The 24,235-nt window shown below is 38.7% G+C and overlaps 2 protein-coding genes across 3 annotated transcripts in view; one reads left to right on the top strand and one right to left on the bottom strand.

Moving 5' to 3' along the window:
* LOC140230407 (uncharacterized) overlaps positions 1 to 1,297 on the bottom strand; it is a 49,351-nt gene extending 48,054 nt beyond the window's left edge. For both annotated transcript variants that reach the window (XM_072310556.1, XM_072310555.1), the window contains exon 1: positions 1,155 to 1,297. The gene's annotated coding sequence lies outside the window, so the exon portion shown is untranslated. The remainder of the gene's footprint in view (positions 1 to 1,154) is intronic.
* Positions 922 to 15,976, top strand: LOC140230408 (COMM domain-containing protein 10-like). Its single transcript, XM_072310557.1, has 8 exons — positions 922 to 1,021; positions 1,472 to 1,575; positions 4,466 to 4,556; positions 6,543 to 6,653; positions 7,185 to 7,256; positions 9,165 to 9,248; positions 12,099 to 12,266; positions 14,121 to 15,976. Exons 2-8 carry the CDS (start codon positions 1,547 to 1,549, stop codon positions 14,157 to 14,159), a joined length of 594 nt encoding a protein of 197 aa, XP_072166658.1. The 5' UTR covers positions 922 to 1,021; positions 1,472 to 1,546; the 3' UTR covers positions 14,160 to 15,976.
* Positions 15,977 to 24,235: the final 8,259 nt, after the last annotated feature.

Raw genomic sequence — 24,235 nt, 5'->3', positions numbered from 1 at the left:
CACCTTGGCCTTGGCTGGCGGTAGCACACCAGCACGCGACGTTGCAGCAAAACACAGTTGAGTTGAAACAAGTTGCTCCCTCTCTAGCTCTCAGCCAGCTCAAAGTTCAAGACAATGGATAGGAAAATGCCAACTGACTACTGCCTAGAATTTAGTACTACTCACGCGAGAAAATTGGGAAGTGCAGTAAATGACGCCTTTTCCTCCAATTTCAACCACCGCCCGTATCCGTAGCGACGTTTACGGAGTGGCTGGCTGCTCCCTCTGTGCAGTTCGCGCGGGTGCCCCGCGCCGCCCCGTGCCTCGCCGAGAGTGGGCATGGGCATGGCGCTGCTCAGCTCTGCCACAGTGATGCGTGAGCGAGCTGCTGGTGGCGAGACCGGTGCGGTGCGGATACGGCAAAGATGAAATCATGCGAACAAATATCCAACATTTCAGCAAACATGTGCAAAATTAAATTCCCTCGAAGATGAAATTAGTTGAAGGAACCCTGAATACACCTTCATACATGATAAAATTGATATTTTTACGGAGATTTACTGACAAAACAACAGCTAAATCTTAGCTGGGCCGAGTTAGCCCACCGCGCGAAATGAACGTGAACCTATGGGGATCGCAAACCGCGATAAAAACGTCTGAAATTTCATTTTTACGTCGTTGTATCCCCCAAAAGTTTGCAAATATTCTTTACAGAAACCACTGAGCACAATTCCATAAAAGTTACGGTTAAAAAAGACGTCACAAAGACAAAATAACCTCAAACACAGACAAGCGCTCACGATCACTATCGATACCAACGGGTGGGACAACTCGGCCCACCCTCGACGGGTGGGACGAGTTGTCCCGTGGGCCGAGTTAGCCCGGATCCTCGTGAATGCGGCCCCACCAAACGGCGTTTACGCGAGATGCATACGGCGGTGGGGCCCATTTCCACAGCATAGCATCGTTCGTCCTCCCTTTCTCCCGTTTTTTTCTTTGGTCTTCTACTTTTTATTCTCGGAAGTGATAATATTTACAATATGTAAGTTTACAGTTCAGATAAAAACATGTTAAATACATGTATTTTTAATAACGTTAGTTAATGAATTCTGATGAAAGGCTATAGATCTACCGCATACCGTGAAAGTAGTCTAGAGACAGAAACAGATTCATACCTACATTGTGGAACTGGAAGATTAACTATGTCTTTGTAGAGTAAATTTAGATCATCTGGACGAGTATGCTTCTTCGCTTGTGCACTGTGAAGAATAAGTAAGATCAAGAAGTGAACACCTTGTTGAATGTTGTGCACCATCTACCTGCTAGTATAACCTGGAGCAGCCTCGCGCCTGCTGTGTTAGCTGTGCGTGCGTGGTGTGCGATGTGGTGAACACAAAGTTGGATCATAATTATACAGAACCCCTCTATGTGTGAACACGATCGTAGATCAGGTGACCCGTGAAGTCATGTGACTTGGTGTAAATTTCTGCAGGGAAGGAAGAACAAGCGGAGCGGAGCAGGAGGATCGAGAGCTAGCTGATGTCCTTTGCAGGCTTTGGATAGAATCATGGCACTGATGTTCACGGAAACTAACAGGTCGGCGTTTTTTACAAAGCAAAGAGCCTTTCACCGTTATCTTCTTTTTTATTTTTAACCACAGACATGAGTATGATTTGCCGATTTGTCTACGTAATTTACACGACATGAGGGTTACGTAGACTGTACGTGTCGCGTGTTGGGGTCGCTGGCCTGATGCGGATAGAGCAGAGGATGGTGTCTGCAGTGCAGTTAGTGCAGTGGTGGCAGTGCAGCAGAGACTCCAACCCCAAGCACCTTCTGATCTGGAGATTCTCCCGCCCGAAACCCCTAGCAAACGGGAGACTCCAAGTTGATGTGTGCGAAGCGCGAAGTTCCTAGGGATCTAGATGTTCTCTGGTACTACTGTACGAGCTGAAATTTTCGCGTACAGGTATTTTCGCGAATTGCTACTTGGAGGACATTTTGGCGTGTTGTTAATTTCGCGGTTGCGAGGGTCTAACCGAACTTAGCTATTAGCGCGTTGATATTTTCGCGTGTTGTTATTTTCGCGGTTACCACCGCGAAAATTTCAGCTCGTACAGTATCTACTACATGATCTAAGGCTTTACGATAGCAATAAGTAAGAAATCCTTTCCACCGGGAGACACAGAGCCAGGGCGGGGGAAATCAAATCTCAAGCGGGAGAACGGGAGATTTTGCAAAAATGGGCTTTCGGCGGGAGATCTCCCGTCAAAAACGGGAGAGTTGGAGTCTCTGGTGCAGTGGCAATAATATGGTGATATTACAAAAAATTTTTTGAATAAAAGATGCAGTAGGGTCTTCTTCTTCTTCTTCTTCTTCTTTTTTCTTTTTCTTCTTCTTCTTCTTCTTCTTCTTCTTCTCCTCCTCCTCCTCCTCCTTCTTCTCCTCTTCTTCCTCCTCCTCCTTCTTCTTCTTCCTCTTCGTACTTGCTTGGGTACAAATTACTGTCCAGCAACCCTATATGAATATTAGCCCGACCAGACGCTGTTAATACGCTGCGCGAATACAGCGTCTGACCAGTGAGCAGGCACCTACAAAGTGAGGAACCACAACACAACTACAAAACTCATGAAAATGTATTACTTATTTTATAAAAAAAAAATGTACATGTTACCAAATGTTGCTCACAAGTTTGTATTACAGAAGGTTCGTAAGTCCATTGAGAGCCCTCGTGATAAGTCCGTGGAACAAAAGCATGACACTTTCTGGCGGATTCGGTGACCGTCGCGGTTCATCGTTGCAGAATTCAAAACGGCGCCCTGGCTTCTGCAAATTACAGATGTATGCGTATGCGCTTGAGAACGTATTACAGAACCTATATGTACTTGAGTGCGTGCGCTGCTTGAGTGTATGTAGCAGCCATAGAGATATATACTATGGTAGCAGCACGGTCGACAGCGCGACCTGCATTCAGCAGATCATGTGCATCGAAATGGCCTGGCGTGAAATACGATGTACACGTATCGTGATACCGTTGGCAAGCCGTTCTCACACATATCAATATTGATAGCAGGTCTATATGAAGTCTCATTATTATTTTGTTTGTCAGATGAGTTTGAGGTGACAAAAAAATGATCTAAAGTATCAAAATTCAAAGCGATCGCATGCGATCGTTGAACTCTCTTCGTGTTTGGAGCTCCGCTGGTACAGCCCTGTCGCGCTACGTACGTACAGCGACTGGGCTGTGTGAATATGAATATTAGCCCGACCAGACACTGTTTATACGCTATGCGAATACAGCGTCTGACCAGCGAGCGGGCACCTTCAAAGTGGGGAACCACGACACAACTACAAAACTTATGAAAATTTATACGTTCTTTATAAACAATGTACACGTTACCAAACGTTTCAATACTCACCTTAAGTGCATGCTTGTATTACAGAAGGTTCGTAAGTCCATTGAGAGCCCTCGTGATAAGTCTGTGGAACCAAAAAATGACACTTTCTGGCGGATTCCCTGACACCGTCGGGGTTCATCGTTGCAGAATTCAAAATGGTGCCTTGATCTCTACTCTGCGGAGATATCTTTTGCGTGCGTGCGATGCGCTGCTTGCAGTGTTGGTGTACATGTAGCAGCACGCACGGTCGACGGCGCGACCTTTTGAAAGGGCCTCCCGATATTCGGAATGGCCTGGCATGAAAGACTATGTACCGTTCGCTAACCGTTCACACATGCTGCATATAACCATCATTTTAGGTAAGTTTTTAAATTCAAATTTCAATATTGATAGGATAGATATGAAGTCTCATTATCATTTTGTTTGTCAGATGAGTTTGAGGTGACAAAAAATGATCTAAAGTATCAAAATTCAAAGCGATCGCATGCGATCGTTGAACTCTCTTCATGTTTGGAGCTCCGCTGGTACAGCCCTGTCGCGCTACGTACGTACAGCGACTGGGCTGTGTATAGTTATATGAATATAAGATCTATAATATATGCAGGGGCCCCTAGACGACAGAGGTGCACTGGGGTGCTTGATATTGGTGCAGTGGCGTGGAGAGAGAAGTTAAAAGCTTGTTGCTTTTCTCTTGGTCCAAGACTTTGACATGAGTTTAATGCAGTGAAGGACCACTGTTTTGAGAGGAATTCAAGCTGCCATAATTCAACCATAAACGCCTTCCATGATTTGACAGCTAGTTACATGTAATTTAAAACCTATGCAGTATGCTTTTGGCACGCGAGGTCGAACCTGGGTGTTTTTTTTTTTTTTTTTTAAATCCTTGTTTGTAATGTCCGTGACTTCTGATGGCAGTGCATTCCACTCTGTGATAGCCCTCAGTAGAATTGAATGCCGAGTTGTTGCAGTCATTGTATTATTGCCAGAGAGAATGTGTTCTTTGTACTGTGGAGTTGAATCACATTGATTAAAAGACACCATTTTCCCCAGTGTTTTACAAGTTTGTATCTTCTCTAATTTCCTTCTAGGATAAAGAAGGCAGTGAGTCTAATCAATGAGATTGATTCTTCAAGATTTGCCAGGCTCCTCCAAAGAATTGTTCAGAAGCTTCATCTTAGGGTAAGTGGCAGGAACTTTGCTTCAAAAGGCAGAAATTGTCATGGAATATCTGAATTAAGTAGTTTCACTTTCAGATTATCAGATTTTTTGAACTAAACAAGCCTTAGAACCAAGAGTTCTCAACATTTGAATACAGTAGTTTTTTGTCCCCGCATGAAACGGACTCCGTACGTGTGTGTGTCTGTGCGTCTGTCCGTGCGTCCGTCTGTCCGTCCGTCCGTCCGTCTGTGTGTGCGTCTGTGTGTGATCAAAATGTTCAATTTGCTACTTCTCTGTCATTTATGAGCCAATTTTGATTCTGTTTACTTTATATGATAGCACTACATGGGAGCTTTGAAACTTTACACAGAAGTTCAGTTGTGACCTTTGACCTTGACCGTTGACCTATATTGTACATTTTGCTACAAAATGCTACTCCTTCGCCATTTCTAGCCCGATTTCGATTCCGTTTGCTTTATGTGATGGCACTAGGTGAGGGCTTCAAAACTTCTACACAGAATTTTGACCTTTGACCTTGATTTTTGACGTATATGGTACATATCAAAATTGCTACAAAATGCTACTTCCGGCGGGACATATATTACGCACGGTGTAATTTCTACTTTTCCTTGTGTTTGAAAGTCTTGGCTTGAATTTCAAATTTGGTAATTTTAGTTGTCTGACATGAGATGACTACCTACATACAAGTATGTTTGTAGAAATGTATTGTGAACAAGATGTCACATGCTTATTTTCCTCTTCAAATCAACCTTTTCCAATGCTTGAGGTAAAAGCTGATGAGTACAGCTGTATATCGATGTACACTTGTACAATGTAGTTTCCGACCTTTTCTGCAACAAGTTTACAATTCACATGTTGAAAGTGAGAAATCTAGTTGTTTTTCTTTTTGTATGCCACAGAAAGAGTGTACCAGGTATCCATCATATGTATTTTGCCATGATTTTTTTTTTCTATAAAGGCAAATTATACCCAAATATAATGGATTGCGTGAATGTAGCAATTCTAGTAGCATGCATTGAGTGAACTGTGAGGAAAATTGGACATTCCATTCCAAAGTAATTCATTTTTGTAGTTCCTGTACCACCATTACTGGATGATAAGACTGTTCATAACATCACTGTAGGGCAATACTATAAAGAAGATAATGTGAGAGAGTGCTTGACTTACACTTTATGTACCTTTTTCAGAAAGCAAGGAGAATACATGTAATATCAACCGTAGCATGTGCCAGTAATAAGTTGAGAGAATGTGTGTTTTTCAGTTACAAATAAAATAAATGTTGTGGTATTCTCAGTATATTTTCTTTACATTATATGTCATCCTGCAGTGACAATGAGAACTGATGTAGTCTTCTCATCCAGTAGTGATAGCACAGAATTTTTTTTTTTCTTAATGAAAGCTTTGAATGGATTGTCTGATTTTCCTCAAACTAATATGTTCTACTAAAGTTGCTGCATCAGCTTAATCCACATTAATATATTTGGGTATTCCCTGTTCTAAAGCAAATTTTGCAGTGTGAATTATTTTCATGAAAAATTTGCAACAGGCCGGAATATTCATGCCCTACTCCTAATGTACATGATTGTCCAAATGAAAAATCACTAGCTTTGGCTCTTGACAGAAAAAGAAAACAATTAACAGCTGTATTTCTTATTCCATTGTTGTACATGTAGTTCTTTCTTTAAATGAAACAAATCACTAACTTGGCTTTGAAGTCCCAATTTGCAAAAATTCAGTCACAAAATATGTGATATGTAATATACTTTCCATTTATCTACTAGGGAAAAGGTGGAGGAGATTGGTTTTGTAATTTTTTATCCGATTTACAGATGAGAAAGAAAGAATATCTTATATGCTTGTGAGAACACTATAAAATATTGGTTGGTTGCTGTAGCAATGCTTAAATGCTGCTGTGGCAGTTGATCTGTACAATTTTGTGATCTACGTGCACATATTGACTGAAATGGTTGTTTTTTTCTTGTTTAGGATGAGCACTCTTTTACAGAGGATGAAGAGGAGAAGCTTGAAGGAGCACTTGATCTCGAAAGAAGTGAACTTGAGTTGGTCCTAGAGACCACAGCCTTCATCCTAGAACAGGTCAGAACCTTGTCAAAATGACTGACTTTGTAACAGTCTGAAATGTGTCATTGTATCACACTCATTATGCATTGAATTTAACTTACCATTTCTCCCAAGATACAACTGTACATGTGTATGACTTTTTCCTGTAAATCTAATCTGTGGCAAACTGTATCTGAGCAAGAAGAATGTAAGCATGCCTTTTACCTCCAGGAGAATGACAATAGATCATGTTGAAATTGGCCTCATATTACCCATTAAAAGTAATTGTAATTGCTAGATGCCTCCAACCATTTTTGTTTGCAACTAGAATATGACCCTAATAGACTTACAGTACAATTACAGGCTGAGCCAAACAGTGACCAGTGAGCTACAGATCATTAAAAAAGGAAATACAGGATGACTTTCAGTACTATCAATACCTGATCAAAGTATTCCAGGTTTTAATTAGGGAATATTATAACAATGCAATTTATTTCTTCCAAATTTCATCGTCGTAGAGCAACCATCCATTGTCCTTATGAATGTCCTTGTCATTAATCTTAACAGGCTGCGTACCATCTGGCAAAACCTGGTGTCCTTAGTCAACAGCTTCAAAGCATTCACTTGAGCGAAGAAAAGGTTTGTTTGTCAGACAGGACAGTTATAGTGATGCCCTTTTATTTCACAAGGCTTAAAAACACACATAGTCTTTATCAATTTTGTGTCTTAATTATACCCCTGCCACACATATTGTGAAGGGGGTATATATATAGGAATCACCGTGATGTTGGTCAGGCGGGCGGTCAGTCGGTCAGTCTGTTGCAAAATCTTGCGCCGCAAACTCCTCCTACAGTTTTGAAGCAATTTAAATGAAACTTAGGGTAAATGATGATATTGAGGTATAGATGTACAAGACATGTTTTTTGTGTTTGTGGGACAATACGTTGCCATGGTAACCATAATTTTACCAAAACCTTGTGGATTGAATAACTTCCATAGTATTTAAGCAATCAATTTCATAATTGGTATCTATGATGATCTATAGGTGTAGTTGTGCAAGACACTCTTTGTGTTTGTACTTGACAAAACGTTGCCATGGTAACCGCATGTTTTCTTCGAAATCTTGTGGAGTGAACAACTTCCACAGTTTTGAAGCAATTGAAATCAAATTTGGTAGGCATTATGGCCTTGAGGCATAGATGTGGAACACAAAATTTTTGTGTTTGTCGGACAAAGCATTGCCATGGTAACCATAATTTTACCAAAACCTTGTGGATTGAATAACTTCCACATCATTCAAGCAATTGAGGTCAAATTTAGTATGTATGATGATCGGGAGGTGTAGTTATGCAAGACACCAATGTGTTGATATAAGAAAAATGTGTTGCCATGGTAACCACTCATTTTTGTATCAAATTGAACCATTTAATCTATGAAGGTGAAATTTGGTGTGTATGATGCTCTTTAAGTGTAGTTTTGCAAAATGTCCTTTGTATTTGTATTGGACAATGCATTGTCATGGTAACCACATTTTTTTTCTTTAAATCCTGTGGAGTGAACTTCTTCCACAGTTTTCAAGCAATTGAAACTAAATTTGGTAGGCATCATGGCCCTGAGGTATAGATATGGAACACATAATTTTTGTGTTTGTCACACAAACCATTGCCATGGTAACCACAATTTTACCAAAACCTTGCAGATCGAATAACTTTTCCATCATTCAAGCTATTAAAGCCAAATTTAGTATGTATCATGATCTAGAAGTGTAGTTTTGCAAGACACCAATGTCTTAGTATAAGGAAAATGTGTTGCCATGGTAACCACTCATTTTTGTATCAAAGTAAACCATTCAAGCTATGAAGGTCAAATTTGGTGTGTATGATGGTCTTTAAGTGTAGTTATGCAAAAAAATCCCTTGTGTTTGTATCAGACAATGCGTTGCCATGGTAACCACACTTTTTACCCGAACGTTGTGGAACCAACTGTTACCATAGCACTCAAGCAACTGTGGTCACATTTTGTTTGTATGATTGCCCTCATGACATCACATACTATAAAGCAACACTAGGGGCGTGGGTATTAATCACCTTCAGTGATAATTCTAGTTATAATTTGAAGATTCATTGATCACTTTTGCTAAATAATTAGATTTTTGCTGTTTAACTGTGTGGCTGAATGTAAAAACTTTTCCGATGTGAATATAGTGACACAGTTGACGTAGCATGACATATGAATGCTAAGGAGCAGTTGTTTTGTGTAAAATTTGACAATGATGACACATTTTGATATTGTTTACATTGAATTTACTCTGTTGTATCTTGTACTGGATGTTAACCGTACTGTACTCTAGAAGGTGAAACACACAAGACGGTAGGGAAATTTGCAGGAAATATTGTTATGTTATTATATTATTGTATTATTTGTAAATATTTAAAAACACAATGAATGTTATTGGTCATTAAAAAGAAAAGAACCTTGTACATAATAGATTTTACATTTTTTGGTACCGTTAATTTTCCCTCAAAATTGCACATGGCTATGTTTCAGGCGTCCCTGTTTGCCAAAGTCTGGACAGCTACAGGCAAAGATGTGGTGGAAAAGTTGAGGAAGCGAACATTGGCACCGAAGCAGGTAAATCACATGGCTGGTACTCAGGTACAGGTACTCTGTTTAGAACTCATTATGGGAACACAAGCACATTGTAAAATGGCAAATCTACATACATAATTTATGTAGGCCTACCAATGTGCCTTGACAATAGGCTAAAGGAAAAAACTACTGTACATACCTGGTAGATGTCATGATTGCCTGTCTCAGGCATCATCCTTGCAAGTTAAACAAGATACTACTATAATTTACTGTTTTATGCTAGTGTATGTCCATGTGCATATGTGATCTTGTGTTTGTGTGTATGTGTGTCATTGTGTTGGCATATGTGTGAGAGAAAGAGCATATCATATGCTTATTTTTACTGTAATATAAGGGCCTTATTGCTTCATTTGTGTTTGATAACCGGGATTTGCCAGTTTGCATAGTATGACATGCCAGGTGTTCTCACATCTCCATTCAATAAGCTCTACGATAGACCAGAGGGAATATGGTATTGATTGAAATGCATTTCACTGATTTCATACAGGCAGATAATCACAATGGCTGCATTACTTGTTTCATTCATTGCACTGGGATATTTTGTTACATGTGTTGCTTTTCTCCTTTCCCCAAAACATTTGGATAACTCTGTGTTGAAGAGTTATAGTAGATTTATGCAGCACATATGTGTCATGCAGGGGCGGATCCGGGAATTCCGTAAATGGGAGGCGCCTTTACAAAATCAAAGGGGATGGCTATGGCATGCCTGTACAGTGACGGGGCGATCGTTACCGGGCCGTTAACAATCGCCCCATCACTGTACAGGCATGCTAACCTGGAAACATTAAACTGCACATTATATTGAATGTGAGACCATTCTGAAGCAAATAATTTTCACACAACAATAGATATATAATGTACTCTTAAATGAACTCCACAAGGCTTGGAGCAATCACCCCCAGCATTCCCACTGAACCCACTGATCAGTTACTAGCCATCCCCTTTAAGCATGAAACCCCCCCCCCCCATTTTTTTCTTTTTATTTCTTTTGTTTTAACAAAGAATAAAGATGGGGCATGGGCCCGATGTGCTTCCTTCTGGATCCACCACTGTGATGTGTACTAGGACTCGATGTATTGCACCCTGAATTAGCATTATAACCAATCACAACATCTGTCAAATGACATTAAAGAGGGCTGTTTTCTGTTGAAATTTATAACAATGATAACAATACAGAATTACTGCTACCATAGCAATGATATGGCAAACCAGTCAGCTAGGGATTATGACATCACTTCTCCATCTACCATCTTTGGTTATTGTCATAATTATTGTATCTTTGGGATATGTCACAATGTTGATACTATGTACCTATATGTACTATATATCAATGATTTCTAGCTGAGGCAAATTGAGAAGCAGATTAATTTAACTCTCAATGTGCCAGGCCCAAAACCCCTAACGTGCCAGAGGTTTTTACCTAACGCCAGAACGTTTCGAAACTGGACTGACAATGAAATTTAAAACCGCTTTATTGTTGAAACTATTGACTGTTTTGAATTGAGTTCTAAACAACATATATCAAGAAATGTTTGTTCTGTCGTGTCATGTAGTCAGTTTGCCATAATATCTATCTGAACCTGATATATTGCAGAAATAATTGATACATCAAAAATATTATTAGAAATTTTTGTGTAGTATGGAAAAAAAGAGTCAGTCATGTTTTTTCTTCAATAGAACGCTCCCTTGACTCTGTGAGAAAGTTTCAGAGCAACATCTCTTCTTTCAAATGATAACAAAATTGCCTTCTAGACTTGTATGATTCCAAAGATACTAGCAGTTTATTTTGTCTTATCAGTTTCTCTTTCTGCCTCAGTAATTCATTCCAAAATCTGAGTCCTTTAGTGCCAGATCCTGTATTTGAAATTAAAGTAATTGTCCCGGGCTTTTGTCCACTTGAGAAGGAAGAACCTACTAATCCTCCTTTTGTCTAAGCGGATGGGGGGGGGGGGGGGTACTCTATTGAAATCGGCAGGCCTTTGTCCGCACGCAATTCCTATGCTGGGGTGGGGACGATTAGTGACGTTCACCAAAACAAAAGGATAAAAGACTTGACTGACGAACAAAAGCTGACCCTCTTTGAGGGACAAAATCAAAGCAGCTTCCCGCAGGACAGCATCCGAGCGGAACAATGCGAGTGGAACCGCATAGACAATACACGCAGATTCAATAGCATACACACGCGTGGTTTACCAATGAGATTTTGATCCATACACATCTCGCAGAGGGTGCGCTCGCTGCGGATTTTCCCGACGCGAAAGAAATACATCTAGCTGAAAAACCATGTATTTACTCAAAATTTTCCAATGTAAGCATGCTCATATTTTTAGTGGAAACGATGGCTATGCTAATCACCTACCAGTACATATCATTGGCAGTTTCTTGGTGTAACACATTACGGTACCACAAGAACTTAAATGATCAATGTTTTTCTCACTCTTCTTAGTTGCCGATCGGCGACCATGGCACGTCAGGACTAAGGTCGCCATTCGGCGACCATGGCACGTTAAAAGTTAATGTCGGGGGAGATACTTATGAATTTAAATGCTTACTTCAAAAAGGGATGTATTCAAAGGATATTGACCCACAAGATAAAAGAACAAGGGCAAGTCAAACAGTGTGGTAGAATTAACAGACCAATTTTTGGTTGCAATAAAAGTGGAAGGATGTAAAGGTGATAGTAATGGCAATAATGATGATGATGTTAGTGAGGATTATGTTTATGACAGATGATTAACTTACAGTGTACCATATCGTATATCATATATGTATATTTATATGTCTATATATCTATCTGTATATCTATATATTTGTCATTCCAACCCACTGCAGCTAGCTGATGTTAATTGGAGATTAAACCTTCAGATGTGTCAGTCTTCTCAAACGAAACTAAAAACACCCAATGCCATGCTGGAACTTGGTGTGAAGACAGATCATGGGGAGACGGAAAGAATACGAATGGAATTCACTCACCAGGATCTTTACGCTTTTTACAACCAGGTAATGTAAAATATTATCATATTTCATTGCCTTGAGCACAGGTTATTATTTATGCCAGTTGGGATGGTTTATATTACTTTTAGAACAAGACTTTGCCTGCCTGTGCAGCTGTATATAGATATAGATGTTTATCGGAGATAATTCCAATTAAAGTTCCTCTCCCTCTGATATTAAATCTATAGCAAGAATATATTCAGATCTTTAGTTTTATTGATGTCAGTGATTATCTTTTGTAATTTTCAAGGAATAAATTAGAAGAAAATCTTCATGGAATAGAAGAAAATTGACCAATTTAATCATTCCCCCCCCCCTTTTTCGTGATATTATGGCTATGGCTAAAAGTTAAAAACATCAAATAATAAATGCTTACATGGATACAGGGCAATTTGTCAATCATTTGCAAAAAAAAAAAAAAAAAATATGACCAATGTTTTTCAATTTCTACCCCCTACAATATACTCTTCAACATATAGATCATGAAACTTGCATGCATTGTAGATGCTGCCTATAGCACTCATTTTGCAGCTATTGTTACAACACACACATGTCATTACAGTGCCATTGTTTATGTACTGCCTACACCATTTATATTTAGCGAGTCTAATATTTTGTAAATGGAGACTTCTCGATGATTCCGCGAGTGGTTAGATTCATGATGATGGAGTACAGTACTGAAGGTAGAAATGTATGCATGCACGTCTCATTATTGTCAAGATCAGAGTCAATATTTTCACGTTTCCTCAAATTTGCATATTAGCACCCAACTCATGAAATTCCCGAAAATAAAAAGCTTGCGAAATATTCAGTGTATATTGTAGATTTCTATGAAATGCCAGCTCTGTGTGTCTCATCATGTATCAAACCCTGACCAAGATTCTCACAAGACTTTTCAAGACTCTGCCGAGCCTTGATTTCTAGGTCTACCGATTCTAATCCATATTGGAATGATGTGTAGCACTTTTTTCATAACTACATTTCTATATAATCTTACCATTTGTAGAATACCAATATGACATAAATTTGCTGTTATAAACTTGAAATATGACTATAGGTAAAGACGTCACAAAATTAAATGCAGGCATTTTTTGTAAACAAATTGAAATAAATCATGTGAATAGTTTCAGTTTTTCATTGCTTCACCAAGTAATTTGAACTTGAGCATTTGATGAGGTGGTGTCAGGGCTATGTACAGAAAATGTGGTGGAAACCTGAAAGCGCAAGAGAGTTTTTCAGAGGGATTCATTACTTTATTTACAACCTAGTTCACTTATGTCATTGTTTCTTTACCTGTTACTGAAATCAAACTATTATAGGATAAAACTGCTTTTCACTTCAAGGTGCACCAACTAGAATTTTTAAAAACAAAGTGAAAAGTGTACAGTTGGACACATGTGCATCACATATTACCGCGGGTACCGTAGTACCCCAGGGTACCACATTGTGTAGCACCACCTCACGTCCACTTGAGGACAGCCTCAGAGAAATGCATGCACTGTGTGTGCATGTACATAGTCATTCCCATGCCAAGTCTGCATGTTATACTATGCATGCATGGCATGCTGTGCTAGCGATAGCGTGTGCTTCAGTGCAGTGCAGTGCAGTGCAGTGCAGTGCAGTGGTTAGCGCGCGCTAGCTCCAGCACCAAAATAATTTCCACTTTTTAGCAACCCAGGGTACAACCTTTTTAAAAAAATAAATAATTCAACAAAATGGCTGATTTTTATTTGGTACCCCGGGATACCATTTATGTCATCATATAGACATAAAATTTCAGTATTCTTTGTCTGTCCATCTGTCTCTCTCTATCTCTCAATCTTTTCCCTGTCTCTCTTTGTGTTTTTTTTTTTCCTTCAGTTGGAGACTATCCAAGGACAACTGGATTCACTGAGCTGATTGCCGTCTGGGACTGGAATTAGACTAGCTGGGAAGATGTCATGTCTTCTGGTAGTTTTCATAGGAAAGAGATATCATCACTAGTATAAAACCATTTTATGTCAGACCCTGGATTATTTGTTTACACACAGATGACATGAACATGTGATATGCCATTGTGAGAAGACACACAGTCCTTTACCATTGATCATGGCTAGCTAGTTTTCTTTTCAAGCTCGAGTATTTTTATACATCCGTTTTCATTCAGTGTGAACTAAGGTGGCTTCTGTTCAGAGCAAAACCTCATCATCTCCAATTTAGCCAAATTTCGAAGAAAAAAAAAAATCATGTAATTAGTTCAGATATAAAATTTATTCCATAGATTTAAATGTCTGAGCTAATTACATGCTACTGCTTTTAAATTCATGTCCAGTGACAGAAAAGACTGTCAAGTCATTAGACCTGTGTAAAAGACTGTCAAGTCATTAGACCTGTGTAAAAGACTGTCAGGTCATTAGACCTGTGTAAAAGACTGTCAAGTCATTAGACCTGTGTAAAAGACTGTCAAGTCATTAGACCTGTGTAAAAGACTTTCAAGTCATTAGACCTGTGAAAAAGACTGTCAAGTCATTAGACCTGTGTAAAAGACTGTCAAGTCATGAGACCTGTGTAAAAGACTGTCAAGTCATTAGACCTGTGTGAGCACGCATTTATGGCCAGTTTTCTAAATTGTTTGTTTGCATCATGTGTTGCATTGATCCACATTGTACCCTGCAGCTCTTAACCCGTTGAGGACGGACTGATTTTGCTACAACACGCATTTCCCATAGACACCTGCCCGAGTATACTCGGGACTCGTCCTCAAGGGGTTAAAAGAAATCACAATTCTAGAGTCCTGATTTGATTCCGCACGCCATACGCCAAGGTACCGTTAAAACCATGGGTATGGCATTGCGTAGTGCCATCTTGTGTCCATTATCATACAGTTGTGTGATACTGTCATGGTGACTATTTTCTCATCAGCACGAGCGTAAATCGGCGCGGTGATAATGATCCAAATGCCAATATTCCTTCCATGTCAACTTTTAAACAGTGAAGATTACAACAGAGCATGTAATTGAGAGAAAAAAAGTTATTATTTGCATGCATTTATTGTTGTATAATCACAAGCAAGAAAACATTTTTACGCAAAAAAGTACTGAAAATATTATTTTTTACACATTTTTGGTAACCCAGGGTACAATGTTGACAAAAAAGATAAATAATTCAACAAAATGGTGAATTTTCATTTGATACCCCAGGGTACCAGATATTGCATCCTGTACATTCATGTGTGCGTGATATAGATCCACACCTACAAACTGAACCCGTAGAAAGAGTTCTCCTTCACCTATCAACAGCTGAAAATACATGTATGTCATGTCAGTTAGTGCATCTTCCCAGGAATGGTCACTCCTGTACAACATACAAGGTAGCTCTTTAAGGGTGATGACTTCTACAATTTACATTGTATGTGTTGTGCTATGTTCATGTGTTGACAAACACTCATGTGCACTCCAAAGACAATTACTTTCCAGTATGTGTCTGTATATGAAAATCAAATTGTTTGTTCATAGGTTTTATTTTCATGTAGCAGAAATGTTTATAGGTAAAAACACTGTTGTTAACAGCGTTAGCTCTGCTGGTATACATAGTGTATTATAGATAAGCTGTCGTGCTATTTGATTCAGTGTAGAGAGTTTACAGACATGCCATTTAGTTCCAAATTAAAGAAGCTATCATGTAAATACAAGAATTATTCATTGCAAGTTTTATATTCAATTAAAACATGAAGAAAATACTGGAACTTTGTGTTTACTTTATTTCTTTGTATCCGTAATTGTCAGCAGATATCAATGGTGTCAAATGCATGAGTGGTCTCAGTGTTGCACACTGTATATAGAACTTTCTTCATTCACAAAGATTATGTTATTGTAACCCATATGCCAGTCAATATGGCTCACTAATGTTTTACCAGAATTTTCACTGTTTGAAAAACAGAACTAGCATATTCATTTTCATTATATGTATATGTACATGTATTAAGTTATGCAGCCAAATGTCTCCAAAAAGACACTTATACATTGTACTTTCTAAAAGCTAGATGGGCAATACAGAAGGTAAAGCTGTATAAAGCCTACATATCTTTGCAACTCCTCTCTCTACTGACCCCACCCCATGTTTTAGTTTATCCATTCCTTTCTTCTCCCTTTTGTCCCATCGTCCATATTTTTGTATGAATGCAATCGTGTATCAAATCCATTGTAGTTTGTGTAATTTCAGAGATTGATACAAATTATACGTGACCCGCTACAACAAAATGATCCTAAAGTCGGGCGAGGTCGATTATTTGAAAATTGCATGATATAATCCCCTAATCTTTCTGCTTTAAATTGATATGTAACACATTTTATAAAAATAATCGGCTGGGGAGATATCGATGTTTAAAAGAGAGCATGTCGAGCCGTTTGGAAAATCACTGTTTCGAGAAAAGCGCCCTAAAAGTCTTCCTCTCGACGCAATCGCGATCAAGGGACACGCAAGTCAGTTTTCACCTCTGGACAATAGAAGGTAAGCCCTAGCAACCCCTGAAGAGTTCATTCAAGCACATCAGCGTCGGCGGTCTCCTTACCAACCAATCTGTGATCAGGATGTGAAAAGCGGCTGAGCATAGCGCACCCCGCCCGCACGCACCAGTCGACTGGGCAGTGTGCGAGCTTCACGCTTCGGTTAGCAGCAAGCAGCAAACTGACCAATGAGATCACTCTGGTCGTTGTTAGGGGCGGAACCTATCTGTGGCGCTCGATCCAAATTTTCGAACAAGTTTCTGCTTTGTTGAAACGCCAAAAAACATGGCTCAGAAAAACGCTATTTTTTTATCTTTCCTTTGGTCATTTTGCTTCAAAATTTCGACAGATGATAGAAGACATGATAGACTCCAATAATATATCAAAATCAGAAAATCATAAGTTTTGATCAATTTTAATGCTCTGACTTCAAAACTCGAATTTCACGGCTTCGACCGTGCGTGACTTTAGGACCTTTTTTGTTGTAGCGGGTCACATACTTGCTATGGGTTGATGTCATAAACAGGGAATAAAGGGATACAAGGGTGTACTTTCTCCTCAATCTATATTTCACTGTACTGAGTTTACACAAAATACCTGTCCTTGATTATTACTATTCTAAGTTGGGAAAATGTCTGTATGAGGCCTAGCACCCCCAAGTTCCTCTATGTTGACAGAGAAAGCTGGAATGAGTGAGCCAAAATGTCACTGATGGTCAGAATATGTTATCTAGCATCTGAGTTGTGATAGGGAAATTGAAGCAATACATGAACCTTGCCTAGTGATGTCCTTTTATAGGCCCTAAATCATGTTAAATTTATTTCATTACTGAACTTCTAAAATTAAAAGAAACCAAAACCCAAAGAGAAATGTGGATTGAATGAAAGCAGCAACATTAGTAGAACACATCAGTGAAGGTTTGAGGAAAATCAGACAATCGATGCAAAAGTTATGAATTTTTACAGTTTTGGTGTTGGAATGAGGATCCTAGATGAGGAGACTACTAGAGGTAATAGCATCATGTGTGGACAACAATATAAGGAAAATATAAAGGGAATTCCACAAAAATTCATTTTGCATGAATATTAAACATTCCATCAACTTGATACTGACATGTGTTAAGGGTAGCAACTACTCCCCTTGCTTTTTGAAAGCAGTTAATCAAGTGCTCTTTCATTATGCTAGAAAAGTGAATTTTTGTGGAATTTCCTTCATATTTTCTTTATCCATCTGTATTACTGTCCACACACGACATCATACCCTCTAATAGTCTCCTCATCCAGCTGTTCCAACACCAAAACTTTGAAATTTCCTAACTTTTGCATCAATTGTCCGATTTTCCTCAAACTTTCACTGATGTGTTCTACTAATGTTACTGCTTTCACTCAATCCACATTTCTCTTTGGGTTTTGGTTTCCTTTAAATTCAACTTCACACAAGTCAAATCATCGCTTACGTCAAAGGTCTTTTCAAGTCCTCTTTCTATCTTTTGGTTTTAATCCATCATAAGTTGAGTTTTCAAGGGTGGTATTCTGAAAATCTTCCTAAGTTTCTTCCTAAGTTTCTTTCTATTAAAAGTCAGAAACTTAGGAAGTGCCTAGGAAAGACAGAATTGGTATTCTGAAATTTCTTCCTAGGCACTTCTTAATGCAAATTAGGCCATCCTTATCTCCGCCCACATCCTTTCTTAAGCCAATACGGAATGCCGTATCATAAGGAACCAACCAATGACAATCGCATCTTACTATAACGTAGGGTCAAATACATGTCATGTGTGCGCGGCATGTCCCCTTTCTCATGCTTATTTCGCGCATCAAAGTACATGTGCGCGCAGTGAATGACAAGCGCACCTATCACGATGTCTGCAGTTTGCTATTCTTAACGTACTAAGGACAGGGGTGGAGCTTTCCTAAATATCTTCCTAAATTTCATTCCTAAGTGCATTCTAGAATACCAACTTCTTCCTAAGCCAGAAATTTGCATACTCCCGCCCCCTTCCTAAGTTTCTTCCTAAGTTTAGGAAAAAAACTTAGGAACAGACTTAGGAAGAAACTTAAGAAGATTTTCAGAATACCACTTAGGAAAAAATCCTGACTTAGGAAGAAATTTCTTCCTAGGAAGGATTTCAGAATACCACCCCAAGTCTCTAAGTGGAAGCTTCTTTTTTTTTTTTTTGTCCAAATAAATTTGACTTGGGCAAGGTTGACTGTTCTTTAATATCCATCAATGACTATAACAGCAACACACACAACTGAGCTAGAGTTAGACTGGAGCCAGCGGCAAAAACTAGGGGATGCCTAATCAAATTTTCATACAATCACTATACAAAGGAATCCAACCATAACGAGGTCTCATAAAACAATGCCCTCTTTATCTTGTAGGCCTACATGTATATTTTAATGCGTATATCAAGGTGATTTTTTTCAGGTCCCAACTCTACATGTACATATTCCTTTGTTTTGCAAAATGTGTCCCACTGTAAGGAGCCTAATGTAACAGTAAGTTTTTAGGTCCTTGTACATTGTAACAGGTTCCCTTGTATGTGTACATGTATGTTGCAATCTGTATGGCCCTAAAGTTCACTGACCTTGAACGTTGACCCTGGCGTCAACATTTCCCAAGTTTACATGGAAGAAATATAGCCTCTATTTTCACATCTTTCCATCAAGCATACAAAATTATACTCCCACTGAACTTTCCTAGCTTTGATACATTATGGCCAGATACATGTACATGTATTGACAATTAACCTGTTGAGGACGAGTCCCGAGTATACTTAGTCCAGTCAATCTAGCGATTTTTAGGGGGTAACCCACTACTAATTGCAACAGTAGGAATTTCACTGCAGAGCAAGTCGTTGAGGCCTCCTGAACACCATACTAAAAGTCCCAAAAAATCCAGCGGGGCAAAATAGTAAAATTTGCATAATGCAAATTAGCACCTGAAATGAGAGGAAATTGACAGATCTCAGCTTCCCGTTATCCAATTTTAAAGATTTAAATGCATGAACTTATATTTTGTAGGTCAATGAACACGATAGATGCCTTTTCGAATTGGTCGTACAAAAATAATTTACATAAAATGCAAATTAGCGGTAACTGTAAGAGTACATTCATAACACCAGTACCCACGTTGGCATAATGCACGTTTTGCATATGGGGACGCGGAGTTGAGGGGGTAACTTTGGGCGCCTCCCAAGGAGCCGCTTTAAATGTGCACCACTTTTTACTATATAAGTATTGTAAAGCAATGTCTCCTGTATTGATTACATTGCATTTCTTGAAAACAAAAATACCCTTGCTATATAAAGGCACGATCGAATTTTGACAGTATGTACTTTTGGAACATATGAAGTGTTTGTTCGCAAAAACCGATAAGTCCATATTTGCCAAATGGAGATATTTGCGATTAAAGGTCAAGAAAAATAAAGAAAATGATAAGAAAATTTTTGCTTCTTTTGACCATAACTTCAAAAATGTACCTTTAGATGTAGTGACCAATATATCGTTTAAAAGATATTATTTTGTACTTTATGACAGAGACCGTACTTCAAAATCTTCGAAAATGGACTTATCTTTTTTTGCAAACAAACTCTTCATATATATTCGCGTTATATGATATTATAATACATTGCCAAGAGGATAAAGGGCATTTCGGGGGCACACGCCACAGGGTCGCCCCTCAATAAGCACCCTTTTTATTGTGTAGATCTTGTAAAGCAAATCTTCTTCTATCATATTCATGACTTAAGAGTGTATTTGCTGTATTGCTGGACCTACATTTAAAACCATTCACGCTAGAACAACTGCATTTGCGTTGCTAATATCCGCATCTTGTCATAAAGGGCGTGAGCGTAGGTGTAAATTTAGACACCTCCCCAGGGATTACCTTTGCATGTCCACCTTTTTGACAATGTAGTTATTGTAGAGCAATGTTTCCTCTACTAATCAGTTGCATTTTTGGGGGGAAACAAAAGTGCCTTTGCTATACGGCACGATGGAATTTCAAAAACATGTACGTTTGGAACATATACATTATGTATATTCGCGTTATATGATATTATATGTTTTCTATATTGCCGTGAGGGTGGAGTATTTTTGGCACATCCCACAGGGTTGCCGTTTGATGCGCACCCTCTTAAGTGTATAGATCTTGTAAAGTTGAGTTTCTTCTATCATTTTCATAACTTGTCATCGATGAAAATTGTATTTGATGTATTGCCGGAACTGCTTTTACAACCATTCACGCTAGAACAACGGTATTTGCGTTGCTGATATCTGTGTTTTGTAATAAGGGGGCGTGAGCGTAGATGTGAATTTGGACAGTTCCCAAGGGATTACTTTTGAATGTTCACCCTTTTGACAATATAGTTATTGTAGAGCAATGTCTCCTCTATTAATTAGTTGCTTTTCTTGGAAACAAAAGTGCCTTTGCTATTCAGCACGATGGAATTTTGAAAACATGTACGTTTGGAACATATATATATCCGCGTTGCATGATATTATATGTTTTCTAAGTTGCCGTGAGGGTTGAATATTTTTGGCACATCCCACAGGGTTGTCATTTAATGTGCATCCTCTTCACTGTATAGATCTTGTAAAGTTAAGCCTCTTCTATCATTTCCATGACTTTTCATTGATAAATAGTGTATTTGCTGTATTGCCGGGACTACTTTTAAATTCATCCACGCTAGAACAACGGTGTTTGCGTTGCTAATATCTGTGTTTTGTCTTAAGGGTGCATGAGCGTATGGTGAGGTGTAATTTTGGACAATTCCCAAGGGATTGTCCTTTAACATGTTTAATGTTCACCGTTTTGACAATATGGATATCGTTAAGGGATGTCTCCTCTATTAACTGCAATGTATTTTTGAAAACCAAAGTGCCCATGCTGCATGGCATGATCGAAGTTTGAAACATGTACGTTTGGAACATATAGTGTATTCGCGTTAATGATATTCAATGTTTTCTATATTGCCGTGAGGGTGGGGTACTTTGGGGCACATCCCACAGGATTGGAATTTAATGTGCATCTTCTCACTGAATAGATATTGTGAAGCAATGCTTCTTCTATCATTTCCACGACATTCATCGATATAAAAGTGTGTAGCTGTATTTGCCGGAACTACTTCTAAGACCATGCACCAAAGAACGTCAGTATTTGCGTTCATAGTATCCGTGTGTTGTAATTACGGGGCTTGAGCGGAGGTGTAATTTTGGACACTTCCCAAGGGATTGCTTTGAAATGTTCACCCTTTTGACAATAAAGTTAAGGTAGAGCAATTTTTCTTCTTTTAATTATATTGCATTTCTTGAAAACAATAGGGCACTTGCTGTACAACCGTTGGAAAATTGGAACATATTCATGCTAAATGATAGTGCATGTTTCCTATATTGCCCTGGGGGTTGGATGATTTGAACACATCCCACTCGGTGGCCTTTGATTGTGCACCCCTTTGACTATATGAATATTGTAAAGCAGTGTCTCTACCATTTAAAAATCATGAAAAGTAAAGTGTTTTTTATTTACAACGCGGCAAAACGACTTTCTACGTGCATGTACAACTGAATTTGCTTTGGCATATAATGCATGTTTTGTTAACCTGTTTTGGGACCACGAAGGTCAAGGTATGGGTGATTTGGGCACTTCCCAAGGGCTTGCGTTTGAATGTCCAACTTTTTGACAATATAGATATTGTAAAGCAACGTCTCCTGTATTACCTGAATTGCATTTTGCGAAAATAAAAGAGTATGTGCTAGACAGGTGGAAGAACTTTTCAGAGGTATGTACCCATGGAACATTTTTTTCGCTCTTGTATATACTGCATGTTTTTCATTGCCTTTAGGATTTCGCCTTTTCATCTTATAGATATTGTAGAACAATAATTCTTCTATAACTTCCACTGAAATTTAATGGAAATGAAACAAAAAGGATGTTATAGAGGGTTGTTTGTTTGTTTGTTGTTGTTTTTTTCGCTTCAAACAGCTGTATTCACGTGTATATACTGTGTTTTGTACCGGGCTGTGAGGGTATAGGAATAAATTCGGGTACCTCCCTCCGAGTCGCTTTGACTCATGTGCACCACTTTTTAAAGATATACTTTCATGGAAATAGTTTTTGCTAGACGGCCAAACGAATTAAAAAAAAAAAAATCTTGTATGCTTAGAACAACGGAAATCACGTTGGTTGATGCATGTTTTGCAAATGGCCGTGGGGATATGATCGATAGGGGTAAGTTTGGTCACTACCCACAGAGTTTCCTTTAACTGTGCTATCTTCAATATCTCAAAACCCTCAAGGGTGCAAGAGCTGAATCATCCAGATTCAAATAAGCAACTCTCCAAATAGAGTTCATTAATTGCAAAATTGGACAAGTTATAGAAGTTGACAGTTGTTTATATTCGTACTTTGATTCTACGTAATTAATGGATAAGCTATCATTATCTGTCTGATAACAAACTATTATTCACTTAAAATTATACATGCTAGGTTTCTAATGCTGAAAAGTTTGTTTTTGGTGAAGAGAAACTGAAATATCACATTTGAACACTCTTGATATGCTCATATCGGGCACTTTGGGGCATTTGAATATTCCGCTGGCTCGGTACCCTTTGCATATTATGCAAATGAGGCCCAGATTATGTACATGGTATTGTTTGCATCGCACTAAGTGACATTGCAAACATATGTTTCAACACTTTCGGTGTTCCAATCTGAAACCTAGAAGCATAGTTTTCATGGAAACACTGTATTTTTATCATTATAGGAGCTAATTTGCATATTATGCAAATGAGACCCAGAATATGTACATGGGAATGTTTGCATCGCACTAACTTACATTCCAAGCATGTTTCAACACTTTGGGTGTTCCAATCTGAAACCTAGAAGCATAGTTTTCATGGAAACACTGTGTTTTTATCATTATTGGAGCTAATTTGCATATTATGCAAATGAGGCCCAGAATATGTACATGGACATGTTTGCATCGCACTAACTGACATTAAACTGAAAGTTTCAACACTTTCGGTGTTTCAATCTGAAACCTAGATAGTATAGTTTTCATGGAAACACTATTTTTATCATTATGGGGAGCTAATTTGCATATTATGCAAATGAGGCCCAGATCATGTCCATGGAAATGTTTGCATCGCAGTAGCTGAGATTGTAAACATAGGTTAAAACACTTTCGGTTTTCCAATCTGAAACCTAGAAGCATAGTTTTCATGGAAACGCTGTATTTTTATCATTGTGGGAGCTAATTTGCATATTATGCAAATTTAGCCACTTTACCCCATTGGATTTCTTGGGACTTTTAGTATGGTGTTCAGGAGCCCATAACAAGTTGCACTGCAGTGGAATTCGTACTGTTGCAATTAGTGGTGGGTGAAACCCTATTTTGACTGGACTAACTTGGGCAGGGGTCACTAGGAAATGCGTGTTGCAGTAAAATTAGTCTGTCCTCAACGTGTTTTAGCTAAACAATTTGAGCCC

The sequence above is a fragment of the Diadema setosum genome, chromosome 7 (assembly GCF_964275005.1).
Source record: "Diadema setosum chromosome 7, eeDiaSeto1, whole genome shotgun sequence".
NCBI classification, from domain to species: domain Eukaryota; kingdom Metazoa; phylum Echinodermata; class Echinoidea; order Diadematoida; family Diadematidae; genus Diadema; species Diadema setosum.
This window is presented reverse-complemented; position numbering and strand designations above follow the sequence as displayed.